Source organism: Condylostylus longicornis, unplaced genomic scaffold (genome assembly GCF_029603195.1).
Source record: "Condylostylus longicornis isolate FDR11 unplaced genomic scaffold, ASM2960319v2 ptg000100l, whole genome shotgun sequence".
In the NCBI taxonomy this organism is placed as follows: Eukaryota; Metazoa; Arthropoda; class Insecta; order Diptera; family Dolichopodidae; genus Condylostylus; species Condylostylus longicornis.
In genome coordinates, this window is record NW_026578068.1 from 373,127 (window position 1) to 396,827 (window position 23,701).

The 23,701-nt window shown below is 26.0% G+C and overlaps 2 protein-coding genes across 2 annotated transcripts; both read left to right on the plus strand.

Moving 5' to 3' along the window:
* Window positions 1-4,927: 4,927 nt before the first annotated feature.
* LOC129614047 (uncharacterized) lies at window positions 4,928-16,206 on the plus strand. Its single transcript, XM_055528433.1, has 9 exons — window positions 4,928-5,149; window positions 7,724-7,966; window positions 8,057-8,348; window positions 8,435-9,032; window positions 12,354-12,363; window positions 14,642-14,698; window positions 14,761-14,970; window positions 15,068-15,338; window positions 15,452-16,206. The coding sequence occupies exons 1-9, from the start codon at window positions 5,086-5,088 to the stop codon at window positions 16,035-16,037; spliced, it is 2,331 nt and encodes a 776-aa protein (XP_055384408.1). The 5' UTR covers window positions 4,928-5,085; the 3' UTR covers window positions 16,038-16,206.
* A 576-nt stretch (window positions 16,207-16,782) lies between these two features.
* Window positions 16,783-23,651, plus strand: LOC129614048 (transmembrane protease serine 9-like). Its single transcript, XM_055528434.1, has 6 exons — window positions 16,783-17,031; window positions 20,425-20,643; window positions 20,705-20,975; window positions 21,054-21,658; window positions 22,395-22,631; window positions 22,702-23,651. The coding sequence occupies exons 1-6, from the start codon at window positions 16,938-16,940 to the stop codon at window positions 23,559-23,561; spliced, it is 2,286 nt and encodes a 761-aa protein (XP_055384409.1). The 5' UTR covers window positions 16,783-16,937; the 3' UTR covers window positions 23,562-23,651.
* The last annotated feature ends 50 nt before the right edge of the window (window positions 23,652-23,701 follow it).

A 23,701-nucleotide genomic window follows, 5' to 3' on the forward strand; every position in this document is an offset into this window, starting at 1 on the left:
GTTTTTTTTTCTATTCTATTCAATTATTGCTGTTAAGTGTTTTTCTCTTATTTTCCTGAATTCGTAATAGTGTGTAAAATTTATTGCTCAATGAAAAAATTAAAAGTTAATCTTATCAACCTTAGGATATTCTACAAAAAAATATTTTGCATTCATTTCGAATTTCAAAGTAATTGTAAATGGGAAGAAAATGAATTAAAACTATAATTATAGAGACACACGAAAAACTCGGAGAACCTTTTACTCACTCAAAGATTATATTGCACAAATATGAATAGTGAGATACATAGCACTTACTTTTTCTCACGATGTAAGTAAAATAATGTGTTTTACTATATTCTCCAAATACTGAGCCATCAATTATAACTCTACATCAGCGTTCAGTTATAGGATTACACATTTAAAATTACTCCCCCACACTTACATCAACAATAATACTATTTCTCTCATTTTATAGCGAATGGAAATACAAATTTAACACAACTTATATTGACTATATACAGATAAAAGAAAACAGCAAAACAAAAAACTCAACTAAAAAATTCTATCCTTTTTCTGGAGTAAAAAAAAAATTTCATTTTTAATAGAAATTAAAAACAATGTAAAATAATGAAAAAATGGAATTAAAACAAAGTAACAAAACTAATTCATGAAAAGATTAATGTTTTAATCGTGTTATTTCACAAATTTTTTTAACTATGAAAATTTCAATGTCTAGACTTTCCGGTGATTACTAACAAACTCTACCTGATAACAGAAAATAATAAAAAGTTTGTGGTAAGTAATTGAAAAGAACAACTTACCTACCTCAAAACAGAAACAAAAAAGTTGGATCAAACTAATGGCTTGTAAAGTAGCAATTTTTCCATCAACAAGTAAAAACAATCTATTACATTATTTAAATTGCTTTCATTCAAATACTTAATTATTTCAAAAATTTGCATACATTTAGGATGACACATGATTTATAAAAATTTAAAGGCGTTAATATAGTGCTCGAATTTAAGGGTGAATTGCATGAGTTCAGGAAAATAATTATGTCTTTGAATGGCATAGCATTTCCCGTTAGCTTTTGCTTTTATTTAAATTCGGGAAAGGTTGCAGTTTCGGGAATATAAGGTGCCGAAAATTCAAATTTTACAAATTTCGGGAGGCAATAATTTGAGAGTGGATCGAAGGGCAAAAAAATTTTCTTTTAACAATGTAAACTATTTGTTAGTATCTAAAGGCTGCTAGATTTTTAGGCTTGTATATGTAGCCATCTAGAAAAAAAATTTAAAATAAACGTATTTTAAATAACGGTTAATCTATTTCGTTATCTTAAAGTTCAACTATGCTATTCAGCGGTAGAACATACCCAACACTATTGCATTACAGAATTTAAAAAGTATTTGCCCTTTCATTACAATAAATATTCCAAAAATGGAATTTTTTGGATTTGGAGGAGCTGTAACTTTTAGAGGGGATTAGATAGGTAAAAATTTTCTGCTATAGAAATAAGTTTCTAATAAAGATCTATTTATGTCTGAAATTTCAGATGTCTATCTTAAAGGGTGTAGAAATTTCGTAAACATGACTGCGGATAGACGAGTGGACAGACGGACAGAGCGCAACTAATAAGCACTTTTTTTGAAAACGTTTTTGGAAAAGGGCTAAAAACGGAATTTAACTTTTTTTTCTTTGGTTCATACCGGTAAAAGAAACCACAAACACACACATCAGATATAAATTGAATTTGAATCGTTTATGTTCGGGTAAAAAAATATTGAAAGTTGTTGGCGAAAATATAAAAGTTTTTCTTTGTGACGTCGACAGAATTCTCCTATTTATCCTGAAAAATAATCGTATAGCACAAAAAAAAAGAAGGTTATTTACAACAACATGAAGTATTTAATAAAATTTTAAACTTTCATTGACAGCATTTTACTTTATTTTTTTAGTACTACATTTGCAGCGCTTTTATTTTTTTTAGAAAAATTGTTTCAAATTATTTAAATTAACCGCAGGAATATATTTATATTCAAAAACACTGTTCTCGTACATTTGACTTCTCTGTATAGAAAACTAAATAGGAAATAAAAATAAGATATGATCAAAGAAGTATGGTTGTGTTCTGACTTCATCCAATTTAAATTAGCTAATAACTTATTATTGACTTCAGCTGTGAGCCCAATTAATATCTCTTTATTTGATTCACATAAAACAAGTGTCATAAATTTATGTAGATATCTATAAGTCGATATTTATAAATTTTCTTAGATTGTTTAGGTGGATTCAATATTATTTCATCTACAGAGTAAAAAGTACGGTGAAAGTAAAACCACTTCTTGTTTAAAAAACCATTTGTAGCAAAAAATTTTTTTTATGATTATTTACAACTTTATTTTGGACACAAACCGTAAAACGAATTTCGTTTGAAAGACGTGTTATGGAGAGAATAAGTGTGAATCTGGAAAGTTTCTCAAAAATTGTAATCTCACGTTTCGTAATTTTTCCAGTGTATGAAAACTTATTTTTAATTAATTTTAATAAGAAACTAGTATAAAATTTCAGATTATTATTTAAAAACCATAAATTAAAAATCATGAAATTTCAACTGAAAGCACAGTTCTTCTATCTTCAATATAATATTTTTGCTGTATCCGAAAAGTTCTATTTAAAATAGTATAAAGTTTTCCGAAATTAATCGTTTCGAATGTACTGAATGAGATATTTTACCCTTTTCCCCAGCACCAAACAATTTTAAATTGCTCTTGGTTACAATTAAATCACGTTAAATATAATTGAAGTAGCATAGAAAAAAAACTTCTATTTTTGACTTTTAAAGAAAACTTAAACGAGTTGATTTCAAAGTGAATGAACAAAAATAAAATATTGTAAAAAAAAATATTATTATAAGTTACGACTTTTTCAAGGGCTTCTCATTGTTATGAAAAATCAAAAAAAAAATTATGAAAAACTTTTGAATTTCTTTTTTTTAAACATTTTTAAAGAGCTTCTGTGTGAGGAATTTTCTATATTGAAGAATTGAATGAAAATTCAATTAGAATACAATTTTAAAAATTGTAGGAAAGAAAAAAATTTATAGGTAGATCTTAAGAATACTTTCCATTTACAGAATAAGTTTTAAAAATATCACTATAAGCAGTGATGGTAATTATTATTATTATAAATAAAATCTTGTACACAATTTTGTACACAATAACTTGAAAATAATCATCATATTTTTAATAACTATAAGGAAAACACTATTCTAGTTCTTTCTATTCCCCTTTCATTTACTCTAGAGAGGTATTGTCATCGTACTTAATTAAACATTTCCGGTTTTTTTAGAACGAGAATGCATTTCCGACAATAAATTGTAAATATTGTGTTTTGAAAATTAATATTCAACTCCTTAATATTTAATATTTTAATTCACTCAAATTTAATAACAAATTTTTCAATATATCACGGCTCGAAATTTAATCTTTAATTAAGATCTGATTCTATATTTTCCATCATATCCAAAACATATAGTTAAAAATTAATAATAAAAAAATCAATAATAAAATAAATGATTTTCATAATATATTTTAGAAAAAACCTAGCAAACTTTTCAGGAAAATCAGATTCATATTTATGGAAAGAACCTCTTCTGAGAATCCAAGTTTGTATAAGATGAACTTCTACTAAAAACCAAATTAAAACATTTAAATTATACTAACTAAAAAAACACAATTACATTTTAGTTAATTTAATTAACACTCCTTGAATAATTTTATTTAAATAATTTTAATTAACAATCCTCAAAAAACTTTGCATTTACATACATTGAGGTCGATTATGTGCTGATCACATCAGATTTTTTTAATTTAAAAAAACTCGTATAAATTCTATAATATTAACTTTGAAATTAATCGCATCGCATTAAAACAAACCTATACTATATGTACTATGTATGTTGTATTTATGTATTTATATATTTGTGAAATTTGATATTGCACATTACAATTTAAAAGGTGAAAACTTTAAAGTTGAATTTTTGTTTAATTGATAAATGTTATCACTCATACTGATTTACATTTTGGACACACATATGCATGTTCATAGGTACATATATATATATATATATATTTTATATGTTTATATATATATATATATATATATATTTTAATATGTTATGTACATAACATTATATTTATTATTAAGAAAAGTTTATTACTGATCAAGTTATAAGAATCCCATTTAATAATTTCAACAGAATTTCAAAAGAGTAAGATAATATGATGAAAGACTTTTAGTGAGTCTCATTACGAATTAAAGTTACTAGCATGTTACTGAATAATACATGTATGTATATTCATAAAAATATAAAAGCAAATCAATTTTAGATATTTTATAAACTCGTGATATCTGCTGATTTTGGCAATAAATTTTATTTAAGACACAAACCTAAAAGAATAACATTTACAACCAAAATAAAATTACTGATAGGGAACATAATGAAATTTTGTAGCCGGTACGGTACGATAATTAAAATTTCATAGTCAGGGACATATTAAGTAGAGTAATCAAAAATTGAATTATCAGCCAAATTTAATATCAGTAAAATACTTGTTACATTACAATACTTAAATATCCTCTGTGACCGGTTGATTTTTTAAAATTTTTAATAATTTTTTTTTTGTATATTATTTTTTCAGAGAAAAGCTTTTGATACAATAAGCTAAAATTATAAATGGAAAGCTTTTTACACAAAAGCATAGTAAGTACTTGAATTTCAATTAGTTTTTTTTACAAATAAATAAGATTAATTTAGTTATAATTAAGATGTTGTCCGCGAGTAATTAAAATTTTTATATTTTATTTTTTTAAATTTCCAAAATTATTGTATTCACCATCTACATATGTATATTATGTATTGAACATAATATTCGCGGAAAAATTTCTTATTATTTGTGAATTTGAGTATTAAAATTTAATTTTTATTGCTTTTTTCATCTTCTTGCTTTTATAAAGAAAACATTTTGCTTTATAAAATTTAAAAGAGAAGAAGTTAAACTTAAGGAAATAATTATAAATAGAATTTTTTAATATTACAAAATGATGTTAATTATTTTGATTTTTATTACAATAAATTTAAATCAAAATTTTCTTAATGCAGAAGGTGAGTTTTTATTTTAAAATAATTTGGTTTTAATTTTTACCAGATCCGATTTTTGTGATTAAAACTTGAAAATTTGCATAGAAATAAATTTTGTTTTTATTTACAAAATTGTTTTACTATTATATTTCTATTTATTACACTAACACAATATAATATGCTCGCAAAAATATTATCACTAACTAAACAATTAGTAAACATATGCATATATGTATATATGTATATATACACATATGTATGTACAATAGTTTTATAATATAAATATATTTATATATAAGAGCTTCCTTATTAAACGTGATTACATGTTTATGTTTAACCGAGGTCACAAAAGTTCAATTTTAAATCTAAAATTTATGAATGATAAGTCATCAGTTCTATATATGTCAATTATTAATATAGAATTAAATGTAATAATACTTTACGATTAAAATTAATTTAATATTAATTAATTTTTTATAAATTAATTGAAAATTACAAGGAGTTTTTAATAATGAAATTATGCAAAAATGACTAATTAATGTGAATTTTATGAAAAATTTTCAAATAAAAAATCTGTATAATTTAACAATAAATTTCAAAAATTAAATGATATTGTAATTTATTGTATTCGAAATATTAATACTACAACAGATGTATTCTAAACTAATGTTAAAAAAAAAATCTGGTCTGATCAGCAAATGATTGATTGTAATGTGTTATCGGAATAACATTAATATTGGAATACGTAAACTAATATTAGTTAATGTACACCTCCAAAAGTGTAATTTTGGATCTTAGTAAAATATCACTTAGGGGAGTTTAAAAAAAAATTTTGTGTTGTGGTATTTATTGTCAAGAATCAGAACTCACATATGAAATTTGAATAAATTCTATTAATTATTTCCCAATGCAAATATAAACAAAAGTGTAAAAATTGAGCTCTAGTAAAGTTTCATTATATGAATCCTATAATATTTTAGAATTTATTTGTTCACTGTTTTAACAATCACTTTTTTTGTCCATCCAAAGCATTTAATCATTAATAGCATCTGATTACCAAAAACATTGCCGACTCATCAATAAATAACATAATCATATTGTGTTCACTTATAATCCAAGTAATTATATCAAGTAATACTGTTAATTATTTTCTTAAAACTTATTAAGTATAACCATGTAGCTGAGAGCAGTCATAACTCAAAATCTAATCAATCTGCCGCATAACCAAAATAAACTTTAATACTACTTCTGATATCAGAATTTTTATAAGAACCTATTTTGTCGAAATTGAGACTGACTGACATCTGCTTCAAAATGGTTTATATACATTTAATCTTTATCAAAGAGACATGTATTTTAATCAAAAATTCGACATTCGAAATTTTGTGCCTTCACACAATCTACATCCTTATATGCAAGGCGAAAAAGGCGAATGACATATATTTTTTTTAACTAAAGCAACAATAATTACTAACTATCCAATTACAAAACATTTTTTAGTATTATCAAAACAGGAAGTATGTAAATATAGCTACTAATTTTAGCTTTTATCTAAGAAATAAAATGTCTAAATATCAAGAATGACCATGTAGCCACAATTTCAACATTAATCTTATTTATTACTGAAAATTAATGTTTTATTATTTTTTAATAATTACTATCAAAATTGGAAAAACCCAAAATTTATAAATATCAAGCAACGCAATATAAAAAAAAAATTAAAAAAATGATAAACCTTTTTCATCCCAAAATTATTGCAAGCGAATTCAAAGCAAAATAGAAATTATTTAATTATAAACAAAATTTCAAAGTTAACTTATTGTCATGACACTTAATTATTATTCGGAAGAGATAGAAATAGTTAAATTTAGCCCATTAACCTCTATATAGTTATGAGGACATCTCTAATAAGGTTGCACCTTATTCTCTTATCTTTTCAAATCTAATTTCAATTTTCAAAATTTAATTATTTTAAAGGGCAAACAAGGTTTCTCATAACACTAAAATATTTTTTATTCTATTGAATAATATTATTCAAGAGAAATGCCAAGTGTATTCGGAATTGGAAAATCAAAATCTATACTTATGTTTATTCTACAATAAAAATTTCCCATGTTATTATTGTATTTATTTTTTGAACAAATTTTGAAGTTAAATTTTTTGGAAGCCGCAAACTTTCGCTTTTATGATTCAATACGATCTAAAAATAAATTGATATATGTATAAAACCAAATATTTTAAATTTTAAATTCAATTTCAATTAAACGAAAAGGAAAAGGTAACTAATTAATTAACAAATTGTTAAGGTAAATTGTCTGTTTCAATGACTTTTTTGTAAAAAGTTTGTTGAGAGAATTTGACAAATTGAAAGAGAAAGGATAAACAAATGAGAAATATGAATTGCAAATATTTTTGCTATTATTTTCTCTTATTGTACATTTTTGCTGCCAATGAGAGAATTTTATTTTGAAATGTTTGTTTTCCCTCTTATTCTCTAAAAGTTCAAATTTAATTCTTTTTGAGTTTTTAATACATAATACTTATTAACTAAAATTTTTACTGTAATTTTATTTTATTCTTATTATTGGTCTCATTTAGAAAATGAAGTAAAACATTTTTGCCGAGTTAAGAAAAATAACTTGCCAGGGTATTGCACAATTTCAAGAGCATGCCTTTCAGTTTATAATGAAATAAAGAGGGGAGATAGAAGTTTTACATCATGTCAAATTCCAAATCAACCCACAAGACAATTACATGTTTGCTGTCCAGATCAATCAATTAAGGACCCAAATGAAAACGACGAATTAAATAATTACCCTTTAACCAGAACATATCAAAAAAGTAAGTACTTTTATTTTTGTTAATCTTAAAGTTATCTTCATATACACCAAATTAATTCAATAAAAAAAAAATTATTTAAAATACATATAGAATGCAAAGAATATCAAGAAGCTTCATATGTTTACATAAAATCGTATCCAGTAGCAAATGAACCAGAAGTTCTTATAAAAAAGAGTAAATGTGGGCATAAAGTTGAACCACTTGTCGTAGGTGGAGTTGATGTAAAACCAAGAGAATTTCCTCATATGGCAAGCCTTGGCTTTATAGAACAAATTAAAAATAATGATAATACAACTACAAATATAACAAATTGGAAATGTGGTGGAAGTTTAATAAGTGAACGATATGTTCTTACTGCTGCACATTGTTTTATACAAAATGGGTACGTTATCACATAATGTAAAATAATTAATGAAAATATTTAAATTAAAATAATATATAAAATATTATTTTCCTTCATTTAATTAGAGTTTCTCCAAAAGTAGTACGAGTCGGTGAAATAGATTTTTCAAGTAATGATGAAGAATCTGAACCAGAAGATTTTTTAATTGATGAATTAATACCGCATCCAGATTACAAAAAAGATTTTTTCTATAACGATATTGGCTTGATTCGATTACAGAAGGATGTTAAAATAAATCCATTTAAAAGACCAGCTTGCTTACCATCATTTCCAATATCCAATGATATTAATAGAGCTATTGCAAGCGGTTGGGGTGCTACAAATACATTGGGTATAGGAACAAATGAAAAATTATTAAAAGTTACTCTAGAAAAATTTACGTATGATGAATGCATTGGAGTTTATCAACAATTTAGTGAAAATAATTATTTTTCAAATGGTATAGATAAACGTACACAAATCTGTTATGGCTCACATAATGAAAGTAAAGATACTTGTAATGGTGATTCTGGTGGTCCACTTCAATTATATGTAACACATAAAGATATTAATTGTATGTATGAAATTATTGGTGTAACATCATTTGGTATCCTTTGTGGTATTAGAAATATACCAGCTGTTTATACAAAAGTTTATCATTATATTGATTGGATTGAGAATATTGTTTGGGGATAATTAAATTATATTATAATTAATATTAATATTTTAACCTTTAGCTAGTATTTTAATAAATATTAATAACTTACTAAAGAAAGTTACTTGATTTTTTTATTGGAAAACACGAATTCATAAGTTATTATTAATCAATTTTATATTTTTTTTAAGTTATACTATAAATTCCGTTTAAATAAAAAAAATACAATTAAAAAATCAGTCGCTTTGATACTTAAAAAAGTCCTACCGGAAAAAATTGAATGGTAATAACTTTATTTAAACTGTTCTTCGATAGCAAACAAATTGATCAGATAAGTAATTGGTCGAAAGTCGAAAAATCAATCAATTTCTTAGTGTTACAAATCACAATTTGCCTTAATAATACCCTATCAACATAACTTGTATTGGAACTTAATACTAAAGTAGAAACAAAACTGTGGAATTTATTAAATATTTTTTGAAAATTTTTTATATTAAGCACAAAAATTTTCGCTCCACAGCAATAAATTTATCATATATTTTGACATTAGTACCATTAAGTTTTTAAAATTAAATGACATTCTGTATATTCACCGTACACTCTGTATAAAATAATTCCTATTTAACAAGTGATTGTTATAATTTAAATTGCATGCTTAAAATCTTTACCAAACTATATGATAATTAATTTGGTTTACTTGTGAAATTAAAATATCATATGAATGCAAGTATAACGCATAAGTCTATAAACATATATGTTAAATATTTTGTGTATAATGACGTTAATTATTACCAAAACCGCATCGAAACCAAAATAAATTATTGTATACGTTAAATAAAAAAAAAACAAACAAATCGTAAATGATTATGTACTTCTGACATGAAAAAGAAATAAATTTCGAATTAACTGGTTTTAAAATGGTATAATGATTAAAATACTAAGGCACTGTATTAGCAAACGCACGTCATCAATGTCGTCAAAAAAATAAACAAGCAAAAAACAAAAGACTTATATTAGAAACTTTGAGTAATTAAATTTCAATGTTACTCATTTATGTGTTTAAGTTTATATAATAATTATGTACTCTATATACATAACAATATATACATATTTTTTTCATTATACATTACTTTTTTAATTGGACCGATTTTTTATAATCAAATTGAATGCAATAAGAGATAGCGCTTCAGTAATGATTAAAGAAATTTATAAACAAAATTGTTTAAGAGTCAACGCTGATTCTCTGTTTTATGTCTATTTGGTTGAAAAAATGAGAGTTATAACATAGAGAAAGAAAATTGATCAATATCAGCTATCGAACTTTGATTGAAATATCAATTATTGTATAAATTACATTTTTTTTCATATCTGATATCTTGGCATTTAAATAGAGAAATAGCACATCTACATTTTTAATTCAATCTATCCTCAAATCGAGCAAAAATAAAGCTTTTGGAAATGATATTAGTTGAAGCGGTATATGAATACATATATTATGGTATGCATGTCTTGTGCAAGGTATTTAAGGCAAACTTTTGAAATTATTGTTCATATTTTTGTTTAAAGTATATATCCAAGACTATGATTGCGAGATTTAATTAAATATAAAGGTAAATAAATTCCTTCAATTTTTTAAAAATTTATAATTTTTTTCATATAAAAATAAAAATATTTATTAATAGTAAAATATTAATTCGGTATTAGAGAAGATGCGTGTACATAAAAGCAATTTTCTTACAATATGAAATAAACGATATTTTCACAATATAAAATTATCAAGCTAATAATTATGAATAAATTTATTGGAATTCGTAAACATCATTCAGAAAATATTCGCCGCGGTGAATATTATGTGTGCTGACCGCACAATAGCAATTTTTTTAAACTTTACAATTGCTTTTGAAATGTTGTTGCAATTTTTTATTTTCATTTATTAATAAAACTGACGAGTATTTGTAATTATATTCCAAATATCTAAGGGATATTTTAACAATTAATTAGAAAGATCAATTATTAAATTTTTTTAACATTCTTAAGGACTATCTCTTTAGAATTCTATAGAATATCTCTTTACGAAAGCATACCTCTTCGAGAAACCTACCTTAAAACTAAGAAATATAGGTAATTTAAAAACAAAAATTTATCTCGATTAATTTTTGTTGAAAAACGAGAAAACGGTTAAACACCCTTTTTTTAATAGTCTTATACACGATAATAACTCAATTGCTTAAAATAAACTGTGCAAATATTTATTAAAAATAAATTTAAACTCGCCAAAGCTTTCAATATTAAGTAATTCTAATTAATTTTAATAATTAGTATTGATTATAAAGCAAAAATTTTGTTTGATGACGATTTAATGTTATGAAACAATTTTTAATAAAAAATAAATTTTTTTCTCTGTTCTTCTGTAGTTTATTGCTTATAAATAAATTTTTTATGCATATCGTAAAAAAAAAAGGGGTTTTCCAATCTTGGTAATTTCTCTGAAAAATTTAAACAAAAGATTTATCACAAACCTCATACACATTTGCATATTTAATGTCTACTCATAAAATAATTGAATATATTATGATTATCTATGTTATGACTCAGACAGAAAAAAAAGTTTTATTTTATATTATAGAAATTTTTTCATTTAGAGTGTACATTTTGGGGAGAAATTAGCATATATGTAAAATAAGATAGTTATATTTAGCAGCAATTCAAAATTGGATAAAGACTTAGACATAGTCTATTTGAAAGCAGCCCTATTACAATCTTGACTTCTGATGATTCAATACTGCAATTTCAATTAAAGGTTTTACTTTATACTTTATGCACTTGAACAATTACATTAAAACAAAATATTTAAAGTCTTCAGTGTATATCAAAAACCAATAAAATTATAAATTATTTAAGTCATTTTTTGCACCTTTTGCAAACTTTATTTTATGCATTATATTAAACTGTAGTATAAAAAATGTTCATAATTAAATATATATACATTTTCTTTTTGTTTCTATATAATATTGACGTATTTATGGAGAGATGTTTCACGTTTAATGACTCCTAAAGTAATAACATAAACCTTTCATTTATACTTAATAAGTTAATTTCTAGCACTTTTCCAAAAAAAATTTGAAAAAAGTGCTTACTAGTTTCGCTTTCTCCGTGCGTCCATCCGTGGACTTATTTACAAAACTCTTACACCCTTAAAAATAGAAATCTGAAGTTTCATATATGCATGGATCTTTACCAAAAACTTATTTCAGTAGAACAAAATTTTTAGCTATCTCCCCCTCTCTAAAAGTTATAGCCCCTCAAAGACTAAAAATCCGTAAAAATTTTTAATATCGCATTTCTTCTAGGCCGCAGATTGTAAGAATCTGAATTTTTTACAGTTTTTAGACACTAATTAATAGTTTAATTCGTTGTAAGAAAACTTTTTTCCACTACCAGCCTCTCTGAAGTTGTCGCTTCTTGAAATTTGTAAAATTTTAATTTTTGGCACCTTATATTTTCGAAACTGCAAATATTCAATATTTCGGTAAAATGCTAAGCCATTAAAAAATTTAATTATTTTTCTCAACTTGGCAATTAACTGTTAAATTCGTCTAAATCTGCAATTAACATTTAAAAATTCAATGTTAACGCAATGTTAAATTCAATGTTAACTCCTCTTTTAATCTGTTTTTGATATTTTAAAGACTGCATGCATTGATCATCCTAAATATATGCAATTTTAGAAACATTTTCGTATATGAATAAAAGTTATTTCAATAATGTAGTAAATATTATATAGATTGTTTTTAATAGCAGTATTTTTATTTGTTGAAGTGAAAAGTGCTACATTGCAAACCATTAGTTTGACCCAATTTTATTACTTCTTCTTATCACTAATTACTTTTAGTTATGAGAGACAGAGAGATAAATCAGAAAATTGAGAATTAATTCGAAGAGAATTTAAAAAAAAATACAAATTAAATTTAGCTAGGCACTTAGCAGTATCTCATTAGTTATTAGTATACACTAAGCGTAGTTGGTTGTAGTACAATATTATTTTATAAAGAAGTTATAATTTTTTTAATATTAAAAACTGGTTTAATATAAAAGCTTTATATATGTAACGTAGTTGTAGTCGCTAATTTTTATAATTTTAATAGTTTTTGTTGAAACATATTCACATATTAAAGAAAATAATGGCAAATAGTTTTCAATCTGAGAAAATTTTAATCATTTCTTTATTTTTTATTATTTATGGAGTATTTAACTCTCATTCACAAGGTATTTTTTAATAAGAAATAAATAATAATAAAATATTTGAATAAGAAAATAAATATACAAGTATTGTTAAATTCAAAAACTGATTCTGCGACAATATAGGTCCTATGTCGAATTTAAGAAGGACCTGGAAAAAGTTAGATTAAAATTAAAATTTAAATAAAATTAAAAAATTTCCCAATTTTGACCCACTTTCGTTTTTCTGCACTATTTTTTATCCGAACATTTCATTAAAGCCTATTTTCGGACAATATTTTTACAAATTGGTTCAATCCAGAAAGAAAATTTAGTTTATTCAAATAGGTACATAAATTCCCAAAGGAATTAAAATCATATTTGTTCGACAGTTGTTCCTGGAAAATTTGAGTTTTAAACAAAGAAAATAAATTGGTTTTAGAATTCACAAAAATTTAATAATTAACTGATTTTAAGATTTCAGAAAAGCTTACAAATAATATTTAAAAAATATTCTGATCAAGATGTTCTTTTTAAAACGAGCACGAAAAAGTAAATTTATTTTCCTTTAACGTGAAGAGCATGCAGAAAATAATAAATTGTTAATTAATAATTTTAGTAATCATTAACAGAAAAAAGTCAATAAATATTTTAAATTTAGTTTTGCTTTCTCTTATACTAAAGATCAGCTTGTAATAATATTCTTTTTAAATATTAATTTCAATCATTTTCTGGAAATACTAGAATAGATTACTAACACAATGGAATTTGTAAAGCCACGCGATTGAGGCTACTGAGTTTTGGAGTTCAGTTCTGCGGGGGATCTGTGGTTTTGTGACTGTCATAAATCTTGTAATTTTGTAGGATACCACAATAAGTCTTCTAGGTTGCAATGATTCAATCTGTTCGCTAACATCCAACTCTTGAAATCTGATTCATTCTAATCTAACCCAAACCAAGCCCCAATATTCTTAACCCCAATTATTAGGTCAATATACATAACTGCATTTGGATGCATTTTTTCTTTATGTCAAACCTATTCATTTCCTCTGGAAAGTTATAATTTTGGAAGCTGTATATTTTCTTATATTTATATTCTTCGTGTTATGATTAGTGATACCGGTGTTTTAGCCAGATTCATTAAAACAACTGACTGACTAAGATACAATCGAAACACTCAATGTCAAAGTGGTAGTCAGGGACCGTACGCGTCGACCAACCATTCAACCAAACATAACTATACAAAAAAGGTAAAGTAGTGCAACGAATAATAAATGCTCAATAATGAACTAAAATTTATCAGATTTGTACTCCAATGTGTACTAAACATATACCCTAGAGATATTTAAATAAAAACGGTAAAGATAATGAAAACGTTAAAATACTTTTTTAAAAAAGAATTTAATGTTAAAATTTATAGGTTTTATGACAACTCCAAGCGTAGACTTCGGATTAAATAAAGTTCGTCAGTCAATAAGTTGAACTAAAAATTTAAAAACAAATAAATTAACTAAAATTAATTAAAACTTCTTTCATCAGCTACTTGTACTTTGAAAAATACTGGATTGCCTGGCGTGTGTAAGACCTTAAGGCAATGTGCTACCGTTTTTCAAGACATAAAATCTGGAAGAAGAGATTTTACTATATGTGAAATGAATAATGGAGTATTATTGGTCTGCTGTCCTCAATCAACATATACAACAACTACGCAGACCCCAACTGATAAATTAAAAAATATATCCATGATAAGTAAATTAAATCAAGTTTTGGATTCAAAATAATTCAAAAACCAGAATATATAATATAATAAGTATGTTTTCTATAATGTATATTTGTGTATTTATAGAATGTCGTGAATACGCTGCAGCTGTATTCCAGAAAACTTATTCTATTCCTCTAACGGCTGGATCGCAACCACGTGAAAGACCTACAGATACATGTGGCGTCAAAACAATACCACTTATAGTAGGGGGTCAATTGGCGTCTTCACGTGAATTCCCACATATGGCTTTATTAGGTTATGGCGAAGATAAAAAAAATATTAAATGGGCTTGTGGAGGTACATTAATAAGTGAGAGATTTATTTTAACTGCTGCACACTGTATTAACACTCGATTGTAAGCTCTTGAAAAAACCATATTACAATAATTTTAAATTTTATAAATTTATTGATTATTATATATAATCATTTTCAAAAATTTAATGTTAAAATTTGTATTAAACATAAAAGGGGAACGCCAAAACACGTTCGTCTTGGTGAATTAGATCTTAATGTTGATGATGACGACTCAGAGGATTTTGAAGTAGAGGAGTCCATTGTTCATCCAGATTTCAAACGTTTATCTAAATACAATGACATTGCGTTAGTTAAGCTTAACCGTAATGTGACTTTCAGTCCAAATAAGAGACCAGCTTGTTTACCAGTGCAACACGACAGTAATGCTACAAGAAGCATTGCAACCGGTTGGGGCAAAACAGAGTGGGCAGGAAGCGGTTCGGAACATTTACAAAAGGTTACTTTAAAGAAGTTTACCGAATCGGAATGCAATAAAACATATGCTGCTTATTCCAACGCTTTACCTAGAGGAATTCAATATGAAACTCAAATATGTGCTGGATCAAAATACGAAGCAAAAGACACATGCCAAGGGGATTCTGGTGGCCCTTTACAGATATATCATACTAATGAATATTGTATGTATCAAATTATTGGAATTACGTCATTTGGTATATTGTGTGGTTCACCCGGAGTCCCTGGTGTATACACAAGAGTATTTCCGTACAATGATTGGATTGAGCGAATCGTCTGGAATTAAATAAGAAAAATTCATACAAACACACCAATTAGTTGTAAGATGTCATATGCATATTATAGATATAGTTAAGAATGGTTTCAATTTTCAGTCTTTTCGCTCCATTCATAACAAATAAGGGAACAGACATCTACAAAAAATAAACATAGATCTAAACCAAAAACATAATTTAATATGACGTGTTATTATTTAGAAATAAATTCTAGGTCGATGCATTCATGTTTTTGAACCTGTATCTCACAATAACAAAATCGAAAACGACTTCAACGATGCTAGTTAAAATCTGATGAGAAACTTACTATAACTTTGTCTATTTTAGAGTTAAAATTTAAACATTCGAATTCGGAAGAACATTTAAATTAAAACTGTTATAAAGAAAAAAATATGTACTATACTTAATTCATATATACTAAGAAACAATATTATAAAATTTGTACTCTCAACATTCTGCACATAATAAGCATTATAAAAACTTCCCTTATAAAATCCAGACTACTTATAAAACATCTCTCAAAAGTTCATAACTGCTTTTCTTATCAATAAGTGCTTTAAAATTGTTAAAAGCAAAACAAATCATATAAAACTGAGAGAGTATTTTAATACAGAGACAAAACTAGTACTCAAATAAGGGGCATAATTTTTTTGCTTTAATGTTTGTATTTTTAGTTAAGCAATTTGTTTTACTACTGTTCTTGAAATTAAAAGAATTTTTAGTTAATATTTGACCGTGATTGGAGCAACAAGTTATACAATTAATATCTTTCGGTTTAATTAGTTTTTTTCCTTGTTTTCTTCTTGTTCAAAATTCAAGTTTTAAATAACTTGAAGCTGTTTTCACTTAAAAATTTTTTGCAAAATTATTTGTATTTAAACAAGTTTTAATTCGAGTGAAAGTTTAAAATAATGAATTTATTATACTCAAATAGAATACTGAAAAAAGTTTTTTCCACATTATTATTATTCATCATATGTGGAATATTGAATTGTGGTGGCCAAGGTATACATATTATCGTAAAATATATAAAAAATTCACATAGTGGTATTTCATTGAAAAAAAAAATAACGTAGAGTTTGAATTTAAATGTACTTTATGTGTTGTTTTCAAAATTTTTATTAAATAACAAAATCAAGTTGTTGTTGGAATGATGTCTTAAGTTTATTTTGTGCAGTGAAATCTATTTGTAATCATTTTGGTTATTATCATATTGTTTATAATAATATTATTGTTTCACAGTTTATATCTTTTTCCCTTTCCCCCCCTGTTGTTGACAATTTTGTACACATTACATCGTTTAACAAATAATATTGGTTGTTAATAAAATTTTAATATATTATTATATTAATTGATATAATGATTATAATTTATTAAATATAATAATGGTATTAGCATTTTTGTAAAGTTTTTTACCGACCGTATTGTGTAAACAATAGGTAGGTTGTGTGATGGCAACAAATTTTGCATATCGAGTTTTCGGTGGGAACGTACTTCTCCATAGTAGGGAAGTGTAAATAAACTATTTTTAGCAACCTGTCGGTCTGTCGGTCTGTGTGTGCACGCGTGTATCTCAAGTTCGGCTGAACCGATTTTGATGAAATTTTATATGTAAGTTTGTTTCCACCATGGCACGGATTGATCAACTTTTGGTATATATCAGGCCTCGGGAACTGCACTTTTTAGCGGGCCTGTTTTACATTTTTGAACATTTTGAAGAAAATATTCAACCGATCGAAAACTGATCTGCGGGCTGATTTTACATTTTTCACCATATCTACGGAACGAATTGACGGAATTTCTTGAAATTTGATATTTGAGTTCTGGTTGTTACCGAAACTAACTGGCGAGCATTTCAGGGAATTCGGGTAGCACAAAGCGAAACTCTACTAAGAGCCAAATTTACATTTTTCTAAGTATGTTAACTATAAGCTTACTAATGTCCTAAAAATTGGGAAGAAGTATTTAACAGACATTTTTATAATATTCTGTAACACTTTCATTTAACTAGGCAATACACAATGCGGTCGGTGATGTGCTGACCACATCAGATTTTTTATTTTATTATTAATTACTAAAACATTAATTCTTAAATTCCTAAATATTCTCCAATACGAATGTATTGAACTGGAAGAACAATTGCATAATTACATAGATTACCTAAGTGTTTACAAACTTTTAATAACACTTACTTCGTGCAATTTCAGTGAACTTGATCTTTGAACTTGAACTTAACAGTAACACAGTAAATCCTTATCAATAATTTCAATGCAGTGATAATTACACTTTGAATTTACAATATTTTTAAAACAAAATAATAAGATTTTTAATAAGACAATTTGTTTTTAAAAAATTTTAAAGCCCAAAATGGATTACATGATACAATATGCATAAAATATTAAAATATTTTAGCAAAACCATCGTACAAATAAAAAATATGGTATGAGTTTCTTTTTCGATAAAAAAATTCTTTTAATTTTAATCATTGGCATAATTTTCGAAAAATCATTGACATTCTTTAAAGTGCTAGACATTTTTGTCGCATTTTTAAAATTTGTTTTGTATTTTGGTAAATATTTTTCATTATATTTATATTCGATACGATCATTTTTTCAGTCCGAAAAAATCATTAGAATTTTTCAATCCTGTGTGACTTTATTTAGCTCCTTTGAGGTAAATAAGGGCGTACAGGATCTATATAATGAAAAAAAAATAAATATAAATAAATTAATATGCTTTAACCTTCAGCACCTTTTAGTACAAATTAAACTTTTAGTACAGTTGAAAATTCAAAAATATTTAGCCAGTAGCAGGCCCGGTTGTAAATTGTCCGGCGTCCTATGCCGGTTTCCAAAAGGTGCGCTTTACCCGTTACGAAGCAATGAACAATATGCAATAAAGATTGCAGACAATAAATCACTGAATTTAATAAAATGCTTAATGCAAAATAAGCCATAGAATTTAAGCCTGGAATTTTCATCTTTTTATTTTTCAATGTTCGTAACGTATAGATACGTCATGTCATCAAGTTAATTTCACTGTAAACAGGAAGAAAAAAATTTGGAAAATCGCTTTATCCAAAATATGTATATTCATTACCAAAAACAACAATTAGATGTATCTGAAAATGTATCTGAAAACTTGATATACCTTAAATAATTTTAAAAATTTTAAAGATGTAAATTGAATAAATTTTACCTAAAATCAAACTGTCCATTTTTTTATTATTATTTTGTTTTCACTTCCCTTTTTTAAGCAGCATATTTATGTTTTATCAGTTTCATGCAAAGTGTTATAAAATACATTATCGTAAAATCAAAACTAGAATGACATGGAAGTTCATATTAAAATGATATACTATTAAACGAATTGGTATAGACTAAATTTCTAAATTGGTTTTATTTCGGTTTTTTTTTTTACAAAAAATTTATTGGAGTATACGATCCTTGAAAGTCGGTTCCGAATTTGTGTCAGATCTAGTTTTAATTACATTTAACTGAAACTTGAAAACCTAATTTAATTACAATTTATTGGATCTGGAAAAAACGCCCGGAACAATTTAATTGGTAATACTTTAATCATATCTTTTTTTATTTCATTTGTATTAATTTTGCATTTTGTTCTTAATGTAATTGAGTAAAAATTCATCTTTTACATCAGTTAAGAGTTCATGTAACATAAAAGTTATCATATTAGAATCAAAATACACCCAACCAAGAAAAAAAGATCACAATTTACTTTCTTTAGGAATTCTTTTAAAATTATAATGTTAAAACATTTCTGAAAACGGGTTTATAATGGCCATAAAAAACAATTGAATAAAGTAAAACTTTAACTGTTGATGAAATGCAGTTTTACGAATACCGGTTTTGGGTTCTTCGATAGATCACGGTCAATTTAAATTCTAAAATTTTGGCACAAAAAAATTTTCGCTTACTTAATTTTTCAAAGCTTGAGTTTTTTATGCATACTGAATAATTTAAAACGATAATTAAAAAACTAGCTTTTCTTTACAAGAACTCTATAAAAATAAAACTCAATATCTAATTCAGGGTGATCTTTTTATGAGAATAAATAATAATATCGAATTCAAAAACAAATGTAGTGCGATAGTTTTTATAACAATTACATTTTTCTGCGCTTGGTGTATATACATGTATGGTATCCAGTTTGCAAGTGAAGTACTACATTCCATTGCACAGATCCTGATATTTTATTTATTTTACCAAATTTCACCATAAAATTAATGTTTTAAAAATTACATTACAAGCGTTATATGCTATAGAAATGTTTTACATATTGTTATGTAATATTTACGTCCATTATATGTACATTGTATGTAAACGTATCAAATTCCATAATGTTTATTATAATATTCAAAAAAATGACAACATTTAGAAATATTGGAAGAATGCACTTTGATGTCTAATGGTTCACCAGGCACATGCAAACCTTTAAATGAATGTATTGTGGTTCGACAAGAAATAAAGTCAGGAAACAGAAATTATACACTTTGCAAACGCAGAGGTATGGTATCATATGTTTGTTGTCCACTACCAGTAATGGACATAACCGATAGAACAGGCGAAACAAATTCCATGAGAATTGCTGACATAAGTAAGATTTTGAATAATTTAAAATTATTATTTATTTTATTTCCACATATTTCATTAATAAGAATGTAAGGAATATGCTGAAGCAGTATTTGAAAAGCGAATTTCTAATGTTATGCTACCAGGTCCCCATAACTATATACAATATGATACGTGTGGGGCCAAAAGTATTCCTTTAATTGTTGGTGGAGAATTAGCAGCTCCACGTGAATTTCCGCATATGGCATTAATTGGTTATTTTAACAAAGAAACGGACAAAAAAGACTGGATGTGCGGCGGTACTTTAATAAGTGAAAGATTTGTTCTTACTGCTGCTCATTGCACCGATTCGTCTGAGTAAATTGCATATTTCTAATTCATATTATACAATTTCCGAATTATATTATTATCTAACTTTTAAATCTTATATTGTAGCGGGAAACCAAAATACATTCGGTTGGGCGAGTTGAACGTAGATCTCCATCATGATCATGATGATCCAGAAGATTTTGATATAGCTGAAATCATTCCTCATCCTAGTTATAACAAAAGCTCTTTATATAATGACATTGCTTTAATTAAATTAGATCGTGATGTTGAAATTAACCGTTATAAGAGACCTGCATGTTTAGCAAAACAAAAAGAAAGTAATACAAAAAAAGCAATCGCAACTGGTTGGGGTTTAACATCTTGGGCAGGAGAAAAATCAAGTTTTTTACAAAAAGTTACATTGGAAAAATTTGAGGAAACATATTGTCAGGCAGTCTACCATCAATTTCGTACTGATTATTCATTAAATAACAAAGTTATTGATTATGACATTCAGATATGTGCTGGATCAAAAACGGAAACAAGGGATACTTGTCAAGGCGACTCTGGTGGACCATTACAAATATTCGCAAATGAATATTGCATGTATGAAATAATAGGAATCACATCACGTGGAATTATTTGTGGTAGAAAAGGTGTTCCCGGTATTTATACCAGAGTTTTTCCTTATATCAGCTGGATTGAGGACATTGTCTGGAAAGCACCCAAGTAACAAACTGTTGTAAATTCAAGTACAAAAAAGAAGAAAATAATTCCAAAGATTTAAAACTTTCACTATTATAAGAAAATTGTAATATTTATTTTAAAGTTTTATAACATTTCGTTTTTAAATCGTTATGGTGTTTTATTTTATCTTTACTCGCTTAAAATTAGTAGGATTTGAAAAAATTATTTTCTTATTTGTTTAAAATTTTCTTCATTGTTTAAAACTTTTCTCATTGATTACCCAAGAGTGGTGTAAAGAATAAAATTCAATTTACTCTGATAAAAGAAAGCAATCAATAAACAAACTCAAGACATGGGTTCACTGCACAATTTCAAAAATTTTTACTATGATCAAAATCTCAGGCTTTTACTAAAAATTATACATGCACACTTTGCTTGTTATTTCCGTAACCAATCCTTCCAGTTTTTTGTTGATCAGTAACTTTCTGCGATTATTTCTTTTCAATCCTTTTTTAATGACTACGAATTTAAAAAATAATAATTGTAAAACTATATTTTACAGCTACTAAAACATTTGACAATATTTAAAGCAGTCGCTGCGAACTAAATTGATTTTATCAAAGTCTATAGACTATACCCACTTGTAATTTTTCATTTTAAAATTAAGACGTTTATTAAAACAACATGACAAATACTTTTCAAATAATATAACGTACGATGTGTATTGAAAAAAGAACTTAGTATCAAAAATATATTATTCATAAAATGATTCAAATATTTTCTTAGAGAACCAGCCGTGTACGATAAATATAACAAATCAAAAAGGAGAGTGCAAATTTCTTCAAAATTGTCCAATAGTATTTCATGCTGTTAGAAAAGGAAAATTAGATTTCACTAGATGTCCTATTGAGTCTAAAAAACTAATCGTATGTTGTCCAGTCAAAAATGTCGCTCCAGAACCAAGCCCTATACCTGCGACCATAGAAGATCAAAATCAATTAAGAATACATCAGAAAAGTATGAAAATTTAGAAAATAATTGTACGTTTTTTAGTTTTTTAACATTAATTTTACTTAAATTTTCACAGAATGTCATGAATATCAAGATGCAGTTTATGATCGAACTCATTCAGTTTCGTTGCTCCCAGGTAGTAGACCAAATAAAATTGATCGATGTGGTTTTAAGACTGTTGAATTAATTATTGGTGGAACAGATGCAAAAACGCGTGAATTTCCGCATATGGCCCTTTTAGGTTTTACCAATGGAAATGAAATACGTTGGGAGTGTGGTGGATCATTAATAAGTGAAAGATTTATCTTAACAGCGGCACATTGCATGAAAACAAGACTTCGTGATCCAAAAATTATAAGAGTTGGTGATTTAAACATTAATTCTAATGATGACGAAGCAGATCCAGTAGATATTAAAATTGAACAAATTTTCCTTCATCCAAACTATAAACCAAAATTCAGAAATCATGATATAGCTCTTATAAAATTATCTAAAAATGTTATTATAGACACATATAAACGACCAGCATGCTTGCCAACATTACCTGATCCTAAGTCTGATAAAGCAATCGCTTCTGGATGGGGTTACAATGATTCAATAAATACAGAAGGAGTAGATCATTTACAAAAAGTAACACTTGAAAAATTTTCAGAAGATGAATGTAAAAAAATATATTCAATGGAATCTGGTTTAAATCGTGCTTATGAAATTTCTTACAAAAGACAGATATGTGTTGGATCAAGAAATTCTACAAAAGATACATGCCAAGGGGACTCTGGTGGTCCATTACAAATTTTACATTCGAAGGAATATTGTATGTGGGAAATAATAGGTATTACATCATTCGGTGCGGGTTGTGGTACACCTGAAATACCAGGAGTTTATACGAGAGTTTATAATTATATTGATTGGATTGAAAGTATTGTATGGAGTTAGACATATTATTGAATACTCAAAAGAAGTATATTATATTTTATTATAATTTATAGAATTTAAATTACTGAATTAAACATATTATTTTTACAATCTAATTTTTGAATTATGCTAATGTGAAATATTATATTCGTAAACATTGT